Source organism: Rhinolophus sinicus, chromosome 16 (assembly GCF_057876585.1).
Source record: "Rhinolophus sinicus isolate RSI-liver-muscle chromosome 16, RSI-T2T, whole genome shotgun sequence".
Taxonomy (NCBI): Eukaryota; Metazoa; Chordata; class Mammalia; order Chiroptera; family Rhinolophidae; genus Rhinolophus; species Rhinolophus sinicus.
Window position 1 is genome coordinate 188,589,582 of NC_142516.1, and position 18,504 is coordinate 188,608,085.

At 43.9% G+C, this 18,504-nt stretch overlaps 1 protein-coding gene across 1 annotated transcript in view; it reads right to left on the bottom strand.

Annotated features, from left to right (window-relative positions):
- Nucleotides 1–2,399: 2,399 nt before the first annotated feature.
- The window catches only part of AGPAT5 (1-acylglycerol-3-phosphate O-acyltransferase 5), a 53,388-nt gene continuing 37,283 nt past the window's right edge, over nucleotides 2,400–18,504 (bottom strand). Inside the window, exons 6-8 of the mRNA XM_074329296.2 lie at nucleotides 12,996–13,157; nucleotides 6,902–7,025; nucleotides 2,400–4,910 (exon numbers count right to left, since the gene is read on the bottom strand). Coding sequence (XP_074185397.1) covers nucleotides 4,685–4,910; nucleotides 6,902–7,025; nucleotides 12,996–13,157 — 512 coding nt within the window. The 3' untranslated portion in view covers nucleotides 2,400–4,684. The remainder of the gene's footprint in view (nucleotides 4,911–6,901; nucleotides 7,026–12,995; nucleotides 13,158–18,504) is intronic.

Sequence of the window (18,504 nt, forward strand, 5' to 3'; positions counted from 1 at the left end):
GCTGAGGGGAGGCCTCTTATCTCCCCCACGCAATGTGGCCCCTCCTTGGGGCCCGGGTCTGCCCACATGCTGCACCTGCTCCTTCCCACATCGAGCTTCTACCCCCTGGATATTTATTTGGTGGACGGGGTCTACCAGCACCCTCCTCATCGCTCTGGCGACCCACGTATTGACACTTCTCAGTTAGAAGGAGACTACACCTTCGGGGCTTTAGGCCCTGGAACATAACATCACTCACCCGCAAGCCCAACGGGCCAGAGGACTCATTCTGGCCAGTCCTGGGGCTCCCGTTGGTCCAGCAGCCCCTCGGGGAGGATGTGCCCATCGTGGGGCTATTTAAACTAGCCTGACAAGGTCCACAGCTGCCCTCGCTCGGGACCTGAGCCGTCTCCAGGGCCTCCGGCCTCCCTCAGAGGTCCCCGATTCACTCGCAAATGTTCTTAGACAACTAACTAGCCCTTAATCACTTATTAGCTAAACAGAGGGGGTGGCGGGGAGTGAGTATATATGATAATTAATAAGACTTGCTGCACTTGTATAAATGCCACCAGTCAAGTGAAAAAAGAGGTTAGCAAGATATACCATCAGGCTGAATGGCTTCATCATTTTGCAAAGGAATGTGCACCGACTGCGTCCCCCGGGCAGGCGGCACAAGGCATTCTACCTGCCGTGACCTGGTTTCCACCCTTATTAGGGCCTTTAGTTTGTATATTGCTTCTCCTACTGGTCAGCCCATGTCTTTTTAATCTACTTGTCACGTTTGTCTCCACCAGATTATGGCCGTTCCACTTAAAAACGACGGTCTCCTGGGAGTCCTACCTGTCCCTCTGGGAACAGAAGACTCAGATTTAGACCAGTCTCCTCTCCACACTGTTGCACAGCTTTCGCCTCCCACCTGCCAACAGTGTGGGGACAACACCTCCTTCCTCCTGGCAGAGCCAGAGAACGAGACCTTGATTATGACATTGCCCCTTTCAGCAGGAAGTAGATACAGAAAAGACACATTGTCCCCTTTCCTAAGAGAGTTCAGGGTCTCAAGGTCTCAGATAGTGTGGGTAGATAGGCAGAAATGAGCAGAAAGAGAAATTTAGCCCTGGATAGAAAGCCCCTTGCTGTAGCTCTGTCGTGCGGGGTGGCATGCGGGGTCTCTGGTCCCGCTCCCCACATAAGAACACAGGACATGGTGAGGCCAAAAAGGAACACGCACGGAGCCATAGATGCGGGAGTCACACCACTGTAGTCTCGCTGGCGGCTGCGTTGGAGACGCAGGAGGCAGGAGCCACAGGATCCACAACCCGCCATCTGCTTCTCTGCCAACCAACCCCACTTGCTAACTGCAATCCGCAATCCACAATCCATGCTTACTAGTGTAGCCACGGCAGTTATATCAATAGCTAATGGCTAACTGGTAACAGCTGACGGTCACCCAGCTGCAGCTGATGGCCATCTAATAACTGAGCCAGCACCTTTCCACGTGAGGCCGAGAGCCTGGAAACTGCTCTCTGGGACTCCGTCCCCACAAGCTCCTACTTGGGTCCAGACCCCCTGCAGCTGCCCTCACTTAGGGCACCTGATGCCTCATTGTCTGGGTGGGATTCCGGGCTCCACATGCCCCTAAATCAAAGGGATGTGTTGTTAGAAGCCAGAGAGAGAAACCATCCTGCGTGTCAGAATGTTCACCCTGCTTCTCACAGCCATGGGAATGAGCTCAGACAACCTTGGCAGCAAGGCGGGAGTAGGAGGCACCCAGCTGGGAGAACGAGAGGGACTGAAGTTGGGTTGGGGGGACATGACGGACAATTCTACCCAGAGATAAAAACCCTCGTGCAATGTCAGGAGGGGCTGCTTCCCTCTCCTGGGTCAGCCGCTCCACGTCTTGGGGTGTACTCGCATTTACTACTAAACTTCTTGCTTTCTACGCTGCACAATCTAGTTCTTGACTGAATTCTTTCCTTCAAGAAGACGAAGAGCCGAGGTACAACGTCATTCCCGGTAACAATACCGCGCTAAATGAAAGAAAAATCACGTGGAAACGAGACATGAAAGAAATCACTAGAATGCATGATGTAAGGAGTAGTCAGATTGGCAGTTCACTCCCCAGCTGGGCTAATTTCAGGCACTTGACGTTTCAGTGAGGTATCCTAATGATTACAGAACTAACCAATTCATACTTGCCACACCTCTTATAAAATGTATAGATGAGTTTATATAACCAAACTAATGTACTCCTTCAATTTTGACTATTTTAATGTATTTTTAAGAAACTTGCTCAATACTTAAGAAAAACCATTATAGTTTTATATATTCAGAATGCAGGGCCAGCCATAATGCCTATTTTATGTAATAGAAAACTTGGTGAATTTCTGAGTCGCAAAATGTTAAACGGCACAGACATTAGAGACAGTGAAAGCTTTTATTTCTTGTTTTACTTCCATCCAAACACACCCTTTTCTGAAAAACATAAAAGCATGCACATTGATGGCATTCTTATAAAGAAAAACTAAGTAATAACTAAGTTGTAAATCAGTAATAATAATAACAAACAAAAGCTTAAACGATATTATGTGAAAAGATTTACAGGGAGACATAGCACTCTTAATTTTAGAAAATAATTCAAGTCATGTCAGTACACGTTAAAAAGCTTCTAATTTCCCAACATTTTGATACAATCTTTTTAAAACTAACAAGTCTTCTATAGACTTTTTGTGAGAAGAAAATAAGTATAGTCATAAGAAACATGATGTTCAAGTGATCGTCTGCAGTTCAATCTGCTTATAACCAACATAGTCTAACGGTATTGCCCCTGAAATTTAAATTTAGAGCATATCTAGTATATTTAAAGTAAGTCGCACACCTTACTCTTATTTTGATCGAATTAGAAATCGGGTCTAACTTCAGGATTAAAAAAAAGTATTTAACAAAGACATATGATGGATCTAAATTTCACTTTACCAGTAATAGAAAATTGCAATTTGGCGTAAGACCACTTTTTGAAAGTTTTACCGACATCCCACCAATTGGTTCAAAACTAAGCCAACTACTTTCTGTGGGAATGTGTGTGTGTGGATGTGTGTACCTGTTAACACAGACAAACCAATTCATACTTCCCAGCTCTTCAAAGGTGTTGCCTGAAACGGCTTCCTCTCTGCTTCTGGAGAATCAGAAAACATTTTCCTTAATTTTCATTTTGTTTGCCATGATTCAATTAGCGTGTGTCACCTGGGGCACTGATACAACTCTGCAGCACAAATCCATCGGCAGTAGGCACACATGTTCTCTTAAAGCACTACCAGGCAATCAGGTCTAAATGACAACACAGGAATAGAGCAGATCACACTGTGAAAACAGCCTGTTCCACAGGATCCATTGTTCCATGACTAAGAAAACTGTGAGATTTGCTTCCTGAAACATAGCTCTGTTTTCAGGGGATACCAATTAATTGTGTGGCCACATTAAACTAATCAGTCCCGATGGGTTACGTCCGTATTTCCCTGGCTTGAGGAAGGTGAATTTCTTGACATGAGACAAAAGGAAAGTGTCTTCCGCAGCCAGTGAAGCTCAGACCCCTTCCAAGAGGACCAACACTGCTGGCGAAGCGCCCTTCCTGCCCGCCAGTCCACTGGGCGACACCAGGGCCGGTGATCCAAAGGAAAAGAACTCGGGCTCGGTGGAAATCAACCATGATGACATAAAACATGATTTTTGAATGAAATATTTTGCTAAACCCAAGAGTAGCAGGCAAAAGGCACATGCTAGTAAATCCAGTCAGATATCTGAAAGCTCCCACCACCTCAGACGTCTGTGGATTCAGGTCCAACAAAAGTACACATGATTATTTTGATATAAAACAGCAAACAGGACACCTTAAGGTTGTCACGTACTTATGGCACAGATGTTGCAAGTCCTAACAGCTTAGCTTGAATCTTCAAATGCCGAGCAAAGTTCTGCTACAAGAATCAGGGTCACACTTTTAACTTAAACTGAATTCTCACATTTTATACATTATTCCTTTGTATAGAGTAGAGCGTGTGCAAATTAAGCTGTTTCAATAAATATTAGCAATGTTAATTCTTTTGCAAACATAAAGTGAAAACCACTGATAATACCATAGAATAAAATCCTGTTCTAGCCACGGCTTCTGCCCCAGGAACAGTCTTGGCTCTTCCCTTCTATCCCCTCAATACTTAAATATTTTTATTTCTTCCACTGACTTAGAGAAATTCGGCAAAAAGCAAAGTATTACATAGCTGCAGGATACTAAAATACTTTAGTGATAAGGGTTTGGACTGGTCAAGTTGTAAAAAATTGAAAATAAGAAATACAGTGAAATATACTGCAAGTTAATGTTCATGAATGCAGCTGTCTGAATTACAAAACAATCACAAATTGTACAATCCTAATAATCTTCTGAAGGTGACATCATTAGTTCATAGAAAATGCCCAGGACCGCATAAGCTGTTTAGCTTTTCCCTTTCCAGCAGCTTCAGCTAAAGTTGTGAAACGTATGCGTTTGCCCAAGGCCAACAGCATGTGGCCTTTAGTCAGAAATTCTATTTTCTCCACTGTTCAATCAACAAGGCTTTATTTACACATCTTATTAAATTCAGGAAACAATGCGACGTCCTGTGTAGCTGCCAGTAACACACAGCACAGCTCACACCGCTGCCTGGTGACAGCGGCCCGTTCATGCTTTAATACTAACCCACAAGCAGCCGATCACGGTTCCGTAGAGCCACGTTTTGACATACAGTTTCCTGCCAGCCTCCGTCACAAGCATCCCAGCAGTCAACCCACTTAGGATCAATAACGATGGCAAAGTCTTCTTGAGACTCAGTTTAGAATTAACACTTTTCCCAGGAAACTTGTTTCTTCTTTCTGGATCCAGTGAATCATAGAATTCTATAAGCAACCTATGGCCCGAATGGAAAAAAGGTTTTTTTAACTCTCAGTTTTTGTCATTTCAATGTTTTATTCCAACAAATATCTACTGGGTGCCTATGACATAGGAGACGTGATAGGTCCTTGGGAAACAAAGATGAGAAGGAAACATCCAAAGACTTGGTTTAATTGGAGTTATCAGACTTTTAAAAATCTAATATGCTCGATGGTTAGTGTATATAAATTATATGATATGCAGTATTTAAAAACAGATGGTTTCAGGTCATTGCGTGGGGATGCTTTTCTTTTACGAACTTCAGGTCTTTGAATTTGGCGACAAGCTGACTGACATCTGATGAGCCAGCCCAGCTTTCGCTCCGCCTCCCCCGCCTTCACGTCTTCCTACAGCTCCTGCTCCATCCACGTCAGAGGAAAGAGCAGCAGTTCTTACAACATACAGGGAGCTTCCAAAAAAGCCCTTATTCCATGTAATTGTAAAAGAAGCCAAAAGCAGGAAAAAAGAGCGTTGTTAATTCACTCCCCATCTTATTTTAAAAACGTCAAGTTTTAATAGCAGAACTTAATATAAAAATCTCAAACACAAAAGTAGAAGTCATGTTCTCTGGAGAGAACCACTGTTATAACATGCCAGATTCATCCTACATATATACAAATACCCATCACACAAACTCCACTGGGCCTTAGACACACTGTTCGGGTTTTCTGAGAATAGATTTTTATGTCAAAACCCACAGATCTTACTTTAAAAATTGCTTCCATAACCACAGTGGGCGGCACTGAATGGTTGGTTTACTAAATTAAGTCACGTACAGCTGAGTCAGTGAAATACAGAAATAAAGCTACTTGTTTATAAACTTTATAATGTTTCACGTACTAGGTTTAGTATACTTTTAATAATTTCCACTTGGTAAAGTTAACCCAGGAGGGTTAATTAGGAAATCCTTTACTGGAATACAGCAAGGAAAGGAGGCAAATTAGCGGTTTCCTGAGAAGGAGCATATTAGGAGAATAAAACACTTGGATAAAATTTCTGAATATAAACATATTTTTGGAAGTACTCTTTAGTCTTAAAAAAACCATACTTTTCAATGTGGTCCTAATAAATGGTGCATCCTATAACTAATGGATAGATCCATTTTTCTATAAAAATAGAAAGTGTAGATGTTTAAAATACAGATATTTCAAATGTATCTTTCAAAAAATAGGATATGCATCAGAAAGGATAAAACCTCCACTGGTAGCAAAATGAACGAAGTTTTCAACCAAGAAAATTCAACTTCTAAATATCATATCCAAACCGAAGACTTTTTATCTTACTAAAAAGAAAATCCTAAAATGTCTACCTTTAGAAATCTGTATTAAATCAAAGAGGTACTAATATCCTGCCACAGATGTCACCTGCTGCGTCACGGCTCGCTCTTTAATAAGTGGCACATCACACACGTTGCCTCCGTGGGCCCACCTTACGCTACACCTCACCCAAGAGGTACAAATACACCTGCAGCTTCCTTTCGGCCACGTTCAACACTGCTGTCTGCTCCCAAGTGGTGTCATTAGCATGGACAAACACAAGGCCAACCCCAGAAATGGTGTGGGCCCCCAAATACTAATAGGAACGAGACATCTGGGTTGGGAAAATGTCCACTGACTAATATCCCGGGGTCATTTCCACGTGACAGCCTTCCTCTCCCACGCACTGCGGGCATGGCCGCCGGCCCTCCAGCAATGCCACCACTTTCTCTGAGCTGGCAGGGCTGATTTGGGGCATCTCCAGTGCCCTTGTGTAAATGAGAACAGATAAGCCTCCCACAAGTGCTTCTACAGTGACGTGTAACAGCAAAGGTTAAAACACGAGCAGATTATGCACAGAACAGGATCTGACCTCACATTATAAAAAGCACTCTTAAGAAAATAAAACTGTTTACATTCATGTCAAATTGTTTACTGGAGTGATAGTTAGTTGAAGCAAAGCTTCTGAAGAGCTGGAACGGTTGTTACTCACTTATCTTTTATTTCAAAACGTTCATGAAGCCACCTTCTCATATACACTTGTTCCTCTGGGACGTCCTTTTTTTCTATACGATCAATGTGAATGTGAATTTTTGGACATTCTTTGCAGAGAAATTCTAACAAAAAACAAAAACATTTCATTTTTTATTTTAGAACTCGTGGTTACATAAAATAACAATGAAATGAGACAAACAGTTTGAAAATATAGATTCTTTAGCAAAGAAAAAAAGTTGAGATAAAGATTATAAATTGTGGTTTGGGGTTTCAAGCTGCAGTAGAGAGCACGTTACAGCTTTCCAGTCCGCCGCGATTGCCGAAGTCATTAAGCTAAATCCACGGACCAACGTTACGTTTTGTCAAGTCCCTGTCATTCTGTAGCCAGCGCAGGACTAGGCAGCTGGCTCTGCTGCCAGCGCACACGCACCCTGAGAAGGGCCCCCCGAAAGCCGACCATCGGATCCCCTAGTCGTCTTCACGACCATGTCGCCCGTCCCCACGCACACCACTGGTCACACAATGGCACCGCTGCTCCCACAGGCTAGTCCGCAAGGGTGGCGATGGCGTGCGCCCGGCTTGCTCTGGCAAAGCTGGGTGCGTGTGGGCGCTCATCCCCGTCAGGTGGGCTCCCCGAGCCGGACAAGCCTCCTGTGACTGACTGCCCCGCAGCCGGGACACACGGGGGACAGACCCCCTTCCTCTATGACTTGCTTGCTTTCCTGGTCTGTGCCACATGTTAACACGTTACACTTGGTTCAGGAATGAAAATTCTTTTCGCGGAAGAGCTGTGAGCCCGTGAGTAAGTACAGCTTCTAAGACGTGCTAATCTGTAAAAGCAGACAGTGCTTTTCCAGCTTGGCTTTACTCCGAAGTCAGAAAGAACTTGGAGCCTGCGTCCTCCCTCTTTTTGTAGGTGGCTCTCGCGGAGAGGGGAGAACATTAACATATTTAAATTCTTTGGAGAACCAGGAAATACTCAGAAGAGATTTAAGAGAAGGCTGTGTCCTGGTGGGTGCACAAGCAGGAGGCTGAGGCCTTTCAGCTCAAGCTGGAATGTGTTCAGAGAAGCTTCCTGCAGACGAGCGACCGGCAGGTTCTGCAGCTCGAGCAGGACCTGCAGCTTCTCCTTCAAGACGCCTGTCGCCTTCCGAGCCCACACAGGTCCCTTCTGTGCTGAGTACCCTCTGCAATTGCTCTTCTTCACTTCTGGTGGCAACCCTTGGTAACATGCGGCATTTCGGCCATCAAAAATTATCTTATTTTTTATATACTTTTAGGAGCGAATTGGTTTTGAGGATAAATGTGAAAAATATGGCAATACGGAAGATTTACTTTTCACTACTTTTGTCTTAATTTTCCTCAAGTTCTATCTATCATTTAAATACTCAAAGAACTGCTGAGAAAGTACGTTCAGAAGCAGAGCTGGGCCTGGGTGACAGCAGGGACAGTGAGTCAGACAGCCTGGGCTTCGATCCTGTGCCCCTGGGCAGACCCGTTAGCAGCTCTGCACCTGCGCCCAAGTCTGTAGGACAGTAAAGTACCTGCCCAATGGGGTCTGTGTGGGGAGTATTTCCAGCATACATACACACTATGTGGTAGCTGCCGTCATGTTTCCAGCCCTCTTATTTCTATTTCTGATCCGTAGAAATGCAGAGCCCACTTTTCCTACCTTCACTTAACTGTCTACATCTCCCCCTCAGCATTTCCATAATTAAATAATCCTCCAGTTGGCAGTGTACACATCCCTGATATTTCAAGCACTGTGCGTACAGCTACAGATTGTAAGGAAAGGAAACCGACTGCCCTTCAAACGTCAGAGCTGAGACACCTGTGAAACGCGCTCAGCAGGGGTTGGCGATGCCGGTCAGGACGTCAGCTGAGGAGGGAAGGGGCGCTGAGGAACGGCCCCGGAGCGGCTGACGCGGTGCTGTGGTGTCTACAGCAACTGTGTGCGTTACTTCATTGGATCGTCACAGATCCGTGTGGGCAAGGACCATTACGTGCCTGACGGGGTGAACAACCGAGGCCCAGAGCGTAGGAAGTGGAGCCACGTCCCCGGGGTGAGCGTCCCAGCACAGACTGTAAGACCGTCATCAGATACAAGCTAAAAGGACAGTCAGGAGGTTCTGCCACCAAAGACAAAAAGTGACATCAATACTTCCCTCAATATTTCATAAGGCTCTTGTGTCTATATTTGCAAAAACTGTTTTGGTTGGGGCGCATTTCACATTGTATAAGCAAAAGATATTTCACAATATTTAAGGAATTCAGGGAAAAGCATCCTAATTAAGGTAGACTTTTTTCTAACTAGGACATTTCTGGGAGAGGCCTAGCAAGTATGGACGGCTCAGGTAATGAAAGTCTTCCAAGCATGCGCACGTCACGAGGTCTAGTCTCTGCCGAAACCCAGTCCCCTTTGCTTTGTGCCTGGGGGGGGAGGGGCAAAGTGGGGACAGACGTGGGTGTAGAGACTGCGTACGTGCTGCAGTGTGAGCCTGCACACGCGGTCCTCACCTGGCTCCCAACACGGGCTTTCTGGTTTATACCCTGCTCCCCTTCCTCTGGGGGGGAGGGGAGGATACACACGGACATGGACACACACACACACACAGTTGGATTTGGGCCATGCTTATATAGCAGAAAACTGGGTTGATAAATTGTTGTATATCTCACATCAATGAACACTATGTAGTCTTTTAAAAAAATTATAAAATTATAAAAGTCTATATGCTGACATGTAAAGATTTCATGACACACTATTAAGCCAAAAAAAAAGTCAAGATATAAAGAAAGCTATGTATACATGATTTCATTTTTAAAAAATGAATAAAGGCACATACATACTCTAACATATAAACATTATAAAAAAGAAGATTTTGAAGAAAATAGCCCAACTATTAACTGTGGTTACATCTGGACAGATGAGCTTGTGGCGTTTTCCCCTTCTTTTGGTTACCTGTAATTTCTCCCTCCAAATATGTTTTATTGTCATGTAAAATATTAATAGAAAATATCACCTAGACTCACATAAAATGCTTAAACAGAGTATCAAATGTCTTTGAGAATCTAATTTATTATGGTAAACCACCCACGTTAGAAACAGGATTTTTAAAGTCAATTACAATCAAAGTGCCCGGCCTCACCTCTGCCCAGTGAACTGTGCACAGGACACGATGAGTCTGCGGACGAGACCAGATGGACCCCAGCGGACACAGGGGGTGGTGGTGGGGGGGGTGCTAATCAATACCCCCACCCCCACTACATGAGACACCAGGAAACGGGAAGGACAGGCACTCACAGCCCCCAGCTCTCTACCAGGAGGCCTCCGACAGCCACTGATCACAGAACCCTGCAGAGTTCATTAACACCAGCCCCGCCCTCACCTGCTGTGCCTGTCAGCCGCCTGGCTCCACTCCAGGCGCATGCTCAACCACCACCCAGGTGAATGCTTGGAGAAACACTGACCTATGGCATAGGAATGAACAATCTAGCAACTTTATAGAAAATATTGTTTTAATTGGGCTGTAGAAGATGAATATTCAATGACAGCCCACTATGTATGGAGATAATGCTTAACAATAATTAAATGTGACCACAAATTCCTTACAGTATTCTAAGCTATGGAATTTTATACCTAACCCAAATCACATCATAATTTAAAGTGAATCTTAATCTATACTAGATTATAAGTAAAGCAGAATATCAATCCATTTATGTAATAATGAGAGAAGGGTTTTGCAAGCCATAGGTCCCAACTCACATTTTGAATTAACACAGAAGGAAAGCCAGATGGCATTTCCTGCAGGCACAGGTATATCTGTAGACTCACGCCTCAGCAGTGGGAATGTAACGTGCTAGACGTTGCCAAGACAACTAACTACACAGGCTGTATGTACTGCACTGATTTCTGATGGCAAAGTGTAAAAGTGCCTGCTACACCTTCTTCTCGCCCACAGGGTCTGTTACGAAACCTGTTATTGGGATTTTTGCCAATCTGATGGTGAAAACATGGTATCTCACTATAAGTTTAAATTTGCATTTTTCTTACTATGAATGAGGTTGAACGTTTTTTCTGTGCACTGTCCTTTCTCATCCTTTACCCATTTTTCTATTGAGTTATCGATCATCTGATCAATTTGCAGGAGCACTTTATACATTAAGGAAATAAGCCTTTTTTTCTGCGAGCTGAGTTGCCAATATTTTCCCAGTTTGTCCTTAGTCTTTTGACTTCACTCCGGTGTGTTTTTCCTCGCAGAAATACTCATACTTAACTGACAGAAATTTGTAAGGAATACAGAAAGCCGCTGCCAGCTACTGAGCAGGAGAAGCAGCTGAGCAGTGGGAGGTCCTGGGTCCTGACGGGGCCCTGCCTCCAGGCATCTGATCCCCTAGAGGAGCTGAGGTAGCACAGGGTAAGTGCTGACTGTGGCACCGGCCACTGCAGAGGAAGCAAAGGACTAGGAAGGGCTTCGGGCAGACAAAGTGTGAGGGAGCTGTCGGCTTGGATGACGGCGGCCAAGGCCTGGGTTTCACTGGGGAAGGAGGACGGCCCACACAGTCTTCCACCCCAGAAGGTGTGTGGGTGGCAGCCGGGCCCACTAGGAGGCACAGCGCGGGAGGACACGGGGAAAGGCAGGGGCTCAGGGTGGAAGATACAGAGTCCCTGGACGGCGGGCGGGACAGGTGGGCATTCACCTTGTGAGCGCTGCTAACCGATGCGTCCCCACCACCCGGAGGGAGACACAGTGAAAGTGACATTTTAAAAAGGTTACTATGGGAATTGTATCTGTTTTTCATAAACAATAAAGACATGTTTACTCTTGTGTTTTAAACAATGTTTGATGAAGTAATGACAATACTGTTGAACTAAATGCATGTCTGTTTTCAAATGTAAAAACAGGTCAAGGACGCCTTCGATGGTTAAAAAAGGAAGAAAAATATTAATATGTTGCCTTTTTTAAGAAGGGCGGGACAGCAGAGTAAGAACAGACACTTAAATTTGCATGTACTTTCCATAAGAAATGAAGAAAACTGGTTACTTGTGGGAAGGGGAAGGGAGACCAGTGGCTGGGGGCAGGCTGGAAACCAAGCCCTTTCACGGCATACTTTCTACCGTTTTGATTTTCAAACTGTTTGATGCATAATATAGTCTAAAAAATTCCATTTAAAATGAAATAAAGTCCAGCTTCCACCCTTACGACTACTCTGCTAAACGTAATTGTGAGAGCAGCCATTCTTACTTACTTCAGCTGTAACTAATCAGACTTCACTGCCTTCCACCATGACCAACTTCCACACCACTTAGCCCCCTGGGCCTCACCCCTCCATCCTCTCTCTGGGGAGCTGCTCTCTACCTACGCCTTTTGAACATATTCTGGGCATTGGCCTTCAAGAGATCCTGCTGACAGAAGCAGTGTGCCAAGCACGTCGGCTCCCCTTCAGACCGCTGCCCCGGTGACGTGTGAAGCTCGCTGTTCTCCCGCCTCGTCACAGCTCCAATGGGCACCTTGCGAAGGGGGTGGCTACTACACACACTTCCTTGTTTGTCTATTACCATGTTTAAATTTCTCTAAAATATTCTGCTTCCTTACAATTCTACTTTTTCTTGTTATATTTGACATACACAGACAATAGCTCAAAGATCCTTAAAACATAGGATGTTTGAAAAAAAAGTCACTTAACTGTCTTTCTTCTTGCCAATGATACTAAATCTCAAAAATATTTCCTGAAATATGCATATCAAGGTGAACACTGACCATCGACACCGTCAGTATTGCTCGGTTAGCGCACCCCTCCTCACGCCCTCCTGTGACTTACAGCTTCCATGTCTGTGTGTGAACTTTGGGTAGAAAGAGCCGCATAAATGATAACGGGCAGGTCTAAAGGCCTAATATGGCAACCAACAAATACCAAACTTAGCAGAACTAATGAAATTTAAACTGGTCCAGATTAATACAAAATACTTGAAAAATATATTGAGGATATTTACTTGGAAAATATATCAGGCAAATGTCATAGAGTACACGTCACTATTTTTTAAAAAGTGAACTATACATTCATAAGCATATATGACTTAACAACAAACTTACCAACCATGGATGGTGCTTCTTTTCGCTGCCCTTTACCGTCCATAGTCCCTTCAAAAGCCACTGTAACATCATAAATTGCATCTAAATAATTCTTCATAGAATCAAAAGCAACATGGGTTGCCTTTATTCTTGGTGTCAGCACATGTTTTAATACTGCTAGGCCTAGAAAAGAAGTTGATTCAGTGTGGTCATAAATTAGTTACAAAACAGCTCAGTGACAGAACATCTACGTGGTTTCTAAATGTCCAGGAATAGACAGACCAGAATATATGAATGCCATAGCCTCATATCTATAGGACTTTAAGTTTGGAAAGCACTCTCACATGATTCTTTCTATGTAAATCAACACTTACTTCATACGTATGTATTAAACATGGACGTGCATAAGACACTGTGGGAAGCTGTGGGAAAACCGGCCCTCACCCAGTTTGACCTCTCAGAAACCCGCCCATTTGGTAAACTCCTGACAAGGGCAAATCTCATCCTCCTTGTTTGGCAACAGAATAAAGGCGGTAGCATCATGCCCATGGGTCACGTGCCCAAGATTCAGCAGTACAATTCATCTAAGTTCATAATAAATCCTAACTCCAAGTCCATGATTCTTTCAGTTCTATTTCTATTCAAACAGATTAGCTAAACAACCTCCAGTGTGTACAATATGAGCTGATGTGGTCCATATAATGTGAAATACCTGCCTGATACGTTTGGGCTAAACCCCAAAATCCAGTTTCTTGGTCTACTTAAACAAAACAACAACAACAACAACAAAAACTGAGATCTAATCATATACCGTAAGATGTATCATTTTAAAGCATACAATTCAGTGATTTTTAGTATTAGGTTGGTGCAAACATAATTGCGGTTTTTGCATTGTTGACATTTGCCATTTGATATTGGAATGCATTCTTAAATAAATGTGGTTGTGTTATACATCATCTTAATGCGCATGTCTCATTTTATCTTCTTTTGCTAATGACTTACTACTTGCTGTTTATCTTATGTTTATTGTAGACTATGGAAATGATGTTAGACAAAAAGCAAATTCTAGCAATTTTCTTATTCGAGTTCAAAATGGGTCGTAAAGCAGCGGAGACAACTTGCAACATGAACAACGCATTTGGCCCAGGAACTGCTAACGAACGTACAGTGCAGTGGTGGTTCAAGAAGTTTTGCAAAGGAGACACGAGAGCCTTGAAGACCAGGAGCACAATGGCCGCCATCAGAAGGTGACAACGACCAATTGAGAGCGACCATCGAAGCTGATCCTCTTACAACTACATGACAAGTTGCCGAAGAACTCAGCGTCGGCCATTCTACGGTTGTTCGCATTTGAAGCAAGTTAGAAAGGTGAAAAAGCTCCGTAACTGGGTGCCTCATGAGCTGACTGCAAATCAAAAATATCATTGTTTTAAAGTGTTGTCTTCTCTTATGCTACCCAACAATGAACCATTTCTCGATCGGATTGTGACGTGCAACGAAAACTGGATTTTATACGACAACCAGTGTGACCAGCTCAGTGGCTGGACTGAGAAGAAGCTCCAAAGCACTTTCCAAAGCCAAACTTGCACCGACAAAAGGTCATGGTCACTGTGTGGTGCTCTGTTGCTGGTCTGATCCACTACCGCTTTCTGAATCCCGGCGAAACCATTACATCTGAGAAGCATGCTCAGCAAATCGATGAGATGCACCGAAAACTGCAATGCCTGCAGCTGGCACTGGTCAACAGAAAGGGCCCAATTCTCCACGACGATACCAGACTGCACGTCACACAACCGACGCTTCAAAAGCTGAACGAATCGGGCTATGAAGTTTTGCCGCATCCGCCATATTCACCTGACCTCTCACCAACCGACTGCCACTTCTTCAACCATCCCGACAACTTTTTGCAGGGAAAACACTTCCGCAACTGGGAGGATGCAGAAAATGCTTTCAAGAGTTTGTCGAATCTCGAAGCACGGATTTTTATGCTACAGGAATAAATAAACTTTTCTTGTTGGCAAAAATGTGTTGATTGTAATGGTTCCTATTTTGATTAATAAGGATATGTCTGAGCCTAGCTATAATGATTTAAAATTCATGGCCCAAAGCTGCAATTACTTTTGCACCAACTGAATATATTCACAGAGCTGTGCAACCATCACCACTATGAAATTACAGACCATTTTCATCACCCCGAAAAGACACCCAGTAGGCGTTGCAGACATTGCACTCTCCCCTCCCCCACCCCGTTCCTGGCTCTCATGAATCTCCTTTCAGTCTCTATAGCTTGCTGTTATAGACATTTCACGTAAATGGAATCACACAGTATGAGACCTTTGGTGACTGGCTTCTTTCACTTAGGGTAATGTTTTTGAGGTTCTTCTGTGTTGCAGTGGTGCCAGTGCTCCATTATTTCTTATGGCTGAGTAATATTCCATTGTGTGGACAGACCACATTGTTATTATCCATTGACCAGTTGATTGACACCTAAGCTGAGACACGCTTTAGCTATTATGAAAAATGCTGCTACGAACGTTCTTATAAACTATATATTAATGCTGCGTATGAACAAGCTTTTGTATGAACATGATTTCAATTCTCTTGGGTGTATTTGACATAGGGTGTGTGTGTTATATACATTTTTAAAAAGCTTTTCTAAAAGCTTCTCGAGAACATACTGCCATTTAACAGACTAATTAATCACATCTCCGTTACTGCTCCTACTATTGCTGAGGATTTGTTCGTCTCCCCTTCCTATTTCCTACTGCCTCTCTTTTCCTGAATTAGAATATTTACTGACAATTTAACAGAAAAGAGTAGCTCTCTGAAGAAGTGACATGAAAATAGACCAGAAAAAGCTTGATTTGGAATTTCTACTCTCTCTCTCCAGGGAAAATCATCTGCATGAGGAAGAACAGCCACAGCGTGTTGGGATCTTCCCGCAGAAGAATTTTGAAAATGCAGAGTGGTGTGGGAAAGACAAAGATTCCCACACCACATGGCCGACACAGTCCCCAGGGCAGGAGCAGTTTAATTTATTCACAAACTTATAGCAAAAATCTGCGCAGCGTACTGGGCTGGGAAACGTTTATTTGTCAATCAAATTGGTTAGCACGCCCTCCTTTGCTAATGGAGCTCACCCGCTCTGAAGTCCAAAGGTCCACAGAATCGCCCTGTGCGGTTCAGTAAGAACAAGGAACCAGTAGAATCTGAATAAGTTAGTATGAAGATTAAAAGTCAAAAAAGTAATATTTCTCAAAAAATGAGTTATAATATCAGCTTTGTGATAAATGAGTATGTATCACTAACTCTTCTCACTGAGGAATGTGTTACGTAGGAGCAGCACTAATGAGTCAAAACACATTTCCTAGATCCAATCCATATCTCCGCCACATTCCAGCTTTTATCTTCCAGCTCTTGAAAGGGAACAGCCAATGGGGATGGAAAAAACCAAGGAGAGTGGGTAACACAGGTGCGCAGAGAAGAAAACGTCTCAAGGAGCAGGAAATGGTCACGTACTCTCGCTGACGACACTGAGAGGGCCAGAACTGAGAAGGGAGTACCTGGGAAGTGGGAGGTTACTGGTACCTGAATCAGTATTTTCAGTGGCGTGGTGGGAATGGGAGCTCAAAGAACGGGTTAAGTGAGGTGTCATGCAGGTGAGAAAACGGCCATTTTCCTGCACATACTTACTAACACAGGGTCTGTTCATGTTCCCAGGCTAAGAGTGACCGAAGGTACCCTTACCAGCACCACAGACAGAGCCCGGCTCTCCTCTGATGCTTAGAGACACCTCCCAATCCTCAGGCCCCGTGCATGGGCTGCAGACAATGATTTACAATCTCTGACCAAGGGGTCCTCAGCGACAAACTGTGAGGAGGGCTCCGGGATTCCCAAACCCTGGGTCATAGTTTTAAAACCAATTTCATAACAATGACAGAGAAGCCAATTAGAATTTCAGAACAGAGGTTTTCATAATTAACTCCTCAAACCGGAGCCCACCACACTGAGAGATCTGACTCTCCTCCAGGAAACCACAGAAGAGCCCGAGCCTAAACTGACTCGGACAGTAGCTAATTAAGTTGATTCTTCCTGGTCAGTATCTAGGTTCTGTGTTAGCACCCACTTTGCCTTGTTTCCACCTCCAGGTCTCCTGAACTTCTTCTCGGTACTAACGATAATCCACCTTCTTACCCTCTGACCAAGCTTTTCCCCGAGGTTTGTATGGTGGTGGTTGGTTTAACTAGAATTTTGGAAACATTATAAATAATCATAAACACAATGGACAGAAAACCCTTATTGATCCATGTAAAAAATCTTACATTATATGTATATTATCATCCCTCTTGACTGCTACAAAGTCAGTCACTAAGGTTCAGAGAGGTAAAACGACTTGCTCAAAGTCAGCTAGAAAGACCTTATAATGCTTTGTTTAGTACTTTTTCTATGCCGTAATTAACAAGACAATTATAAACATGGAGGTTAGAGATGCAGAAGGCAAGAAAATAAACCTAAATAGCTACAGTACATGGTAGAATGTCCTAAAAGAGACACAAAATATTCTTAGCATATGAAAATAATACTCATACTTGAAGACATTTTTCAATCACTCATGTTTGATTAGTGAAAGCTTCAGGAAAAGGTGGACAGGGAGAGAGGCCGAGATGGGGGCTCCCAGTGAGGAAAGGTAGACGTGTGAACAGAGGTGAAGGGTCGGGAGCTGGAAGAGCCCCTGCATAGAGGTAGTAAGGAGTAAGACACTGGGGCCACACTGGTAAGAGCTTTAGAGGGACAGGCTATGGCACTGACTCATCGGTGGGGCTCTAAGCATTTTATGCCAAGTCAGGGACAGAATCCAGGTGCTAAGAAAAACAGTTTTTTGCTGAGTAACATGAACATTCTAGGTATTTGGTTTGCCATTACAGATGCATCACTCAATTCCTGTTTTCTAGTACTAGGGTTCAAAAAGTTTATGTCATCTTGCTAGCTGCTATGGTAAAACCCACCGCAGGGCTCACTTCCATAGGGTCAGGAGGAAGACAAGGTACATCCCATTCCAAATTCCTTAGCAACCACTGAAAGCAAAACATTGAAAATGATTCTAAGGAAAACTAATTAAAACGAAACACTGCATATACCTGAGAAAGACTTCAATCCTGAAAGCAGTACCTGAATGTTTGCAGGACCGCGATGGACGACTCTTTCTATCTCTACCTTTCCTATATGCCCACCTCTACCTTTCCTATAGGGGGAACATAGCTGCTCTCATGTTCTTCTTTTCCTTAATGAAACTGAAGTACGAAATAAAGGTTTACCACTGAATGTCAGCTCCACATGTTCTGGCTGAAACACAGAACTCTGACCCAACGGACCTGCTGACACACGACTAATCCTAGCAAGGAGACCAGGGGTTCTAGAACCTCGGGATGCCTCAGGATCACCGGGAGGGCTGAGCCTCACCCCGAGAATGTCTGGCTGAAAGGTCTAGGGTGGGTCCCAGGAATCCGGATGTCAAGTAAGCTTCCGGACT